The sequence below is a fragment of the Dipodomys ordii genome, unplaced genomic scaffold, assembly GCF_000151885.1.
Source record: "Dipodomys ordii isolate 6190 unplaced genomic scaffold, Dord_2.0 Scaffold120, whole genome shotgun sequence".
NCBI lineage: Eukaryota > Metazoa > Chordata > Mammalia > Rodentia > Heteromyidae > Dipodomys > Dipodomys ordii.
The window spans coordinates 56,254-57,539 of NW_012267336.1; the positions used below are offsets into that span (position 1 = coordinate 56,254).

Here is a 1,286-nt window from a genome sequence, read left to right on the forward strand (position 1 = left end):
CGCATCCCCGGAAGGAGGTTTATTTCCAGCGGAGCTGACAAGGCCACCTTCCCACGAAGGGAAAAGGAGAATGGCTCCAGTCCTCCAGAAGACTCGTATTTATTCAGTGCTGGGGAGGAAGTGGAAGGGGCCCCATCTGCCCCACCTGCCCCACCTGCCCCAGAGGTAAACTCATCAAAGACCCAGCTTAGGTCTGGGAGGGGCCTTTTCCCACTTACAGAATCAACTTACTAGAGAGGCCAGAAAAAGTACTTCACCCTCGTTTCTGTGACATCCTAGGATAAACTGATTCTGGAAGAGTAAACATTGGTGTGGCCACCAGAACTTTCTGGCACACTATTTGATGCTGACTCAGTCTTTTTTTTTTTTAAGCATCTAAGTCTTTATTAATGAGAATTTTTAAAAACAAACATCCATAGCAATGGGAGAGGTGAGGTTGGAGGATGAGGAGAGGACAGGAGGAGGACTTTTCTACTGGTAGTAAAGTTCCAGGTTCATTCCATCATGGATTTCATAATCCCCCAGAGACACATGGTCCTTGAAAATCGTGTACCATTTTTTAAGGACAATTTTGTTCCAACGGGTGCCAGTTTGGGCAGCGATTAACTTCTTAAGGTCCCCGATGGTGTCATCGGTGTTGCACTTCACGCGGACTTTCTTCCCCAGACGGTCGTTGCAAACAACCTCGATCATCCTGGCGGGATCTCGAATCTCGTTGAACCTTCTTCCGACGCCACAAACTCCTCACTGGAAACGCTTTGGTCTCGACCCAAGGAAATACTGGTGAAACCGGAAGTGTCCTTTGCGTCCGGGTTGCCTGCACCTGGCCAGTTCTTTAAGGTTCCGGTGTGGAAGTGGAAGTTGAGGGTGACTCTTCCGACGCCACAAACTCCTCACTGGAAACGCTTTGGTCTCGACCCAAGGAAATACTGGTGGAACCGGAAGCGGAAGTGACACACCCGAAGTCCCGGTCTCCTTTGCGTCCGGGTTGCCTGCACCTGGCCAGTTCTTTAAGGTTCCGGTGTGGAAGTGGAAGTTGAGGGTGACTCAGTCTTTTTAAGGGAAGGGAATATTCGCTTCAACTCGGCTAAAGTGTTTCAGTCTCAAATTTATTCCTAGTTTCTAGATAGAACCTCATACTAAGGAAAATAACTGCCTTTGACAGAAGTTGATATCTGAAGAAACTCCAGCTTTAGAGTTCCTAAAAATGATCTAAAATGGATAAGGATTCAAAGATGCAAGAATGTTACTGACTACTCACTACTCCTTGGTTCATTGAATCTACT

The 1,286-nt window shown here is 47.4% G+C and overlaps 1 protein-coding gene across 1 annotated transcript; it reads right to left on the bottom strand.

The window, feature by feature from the left end:
* Positions 1-391: 391 nt before the first annotated feature.
* On the bottom strand, positions 392-775 carry LOC105995767 (ubiquitin-like protein 5). The gene has a single exon (XM_013029609.1). The coding sequence runs from the start codon at positions 691-693 to the stop codon at positions 472-474; it is 222 nt and encodes a 73-aa protein (XP_012885063.1). The 5' UTR covers positions 694-775; the 3' UTR covers positions 392-471.
* Between the last annotated feature and the right edge of the window lie 511 nt (positions 776-1,286).

Excerpts from the sequence above, each read along its gene's own strand:
- LOC105995767 (XM_013029609.1), bottom strand. The coding sequence starts at position 693 with ATGATCGAGGTTGTTTGCAACGACCGTCTGGGGAAGAAAGTCCGCGTG.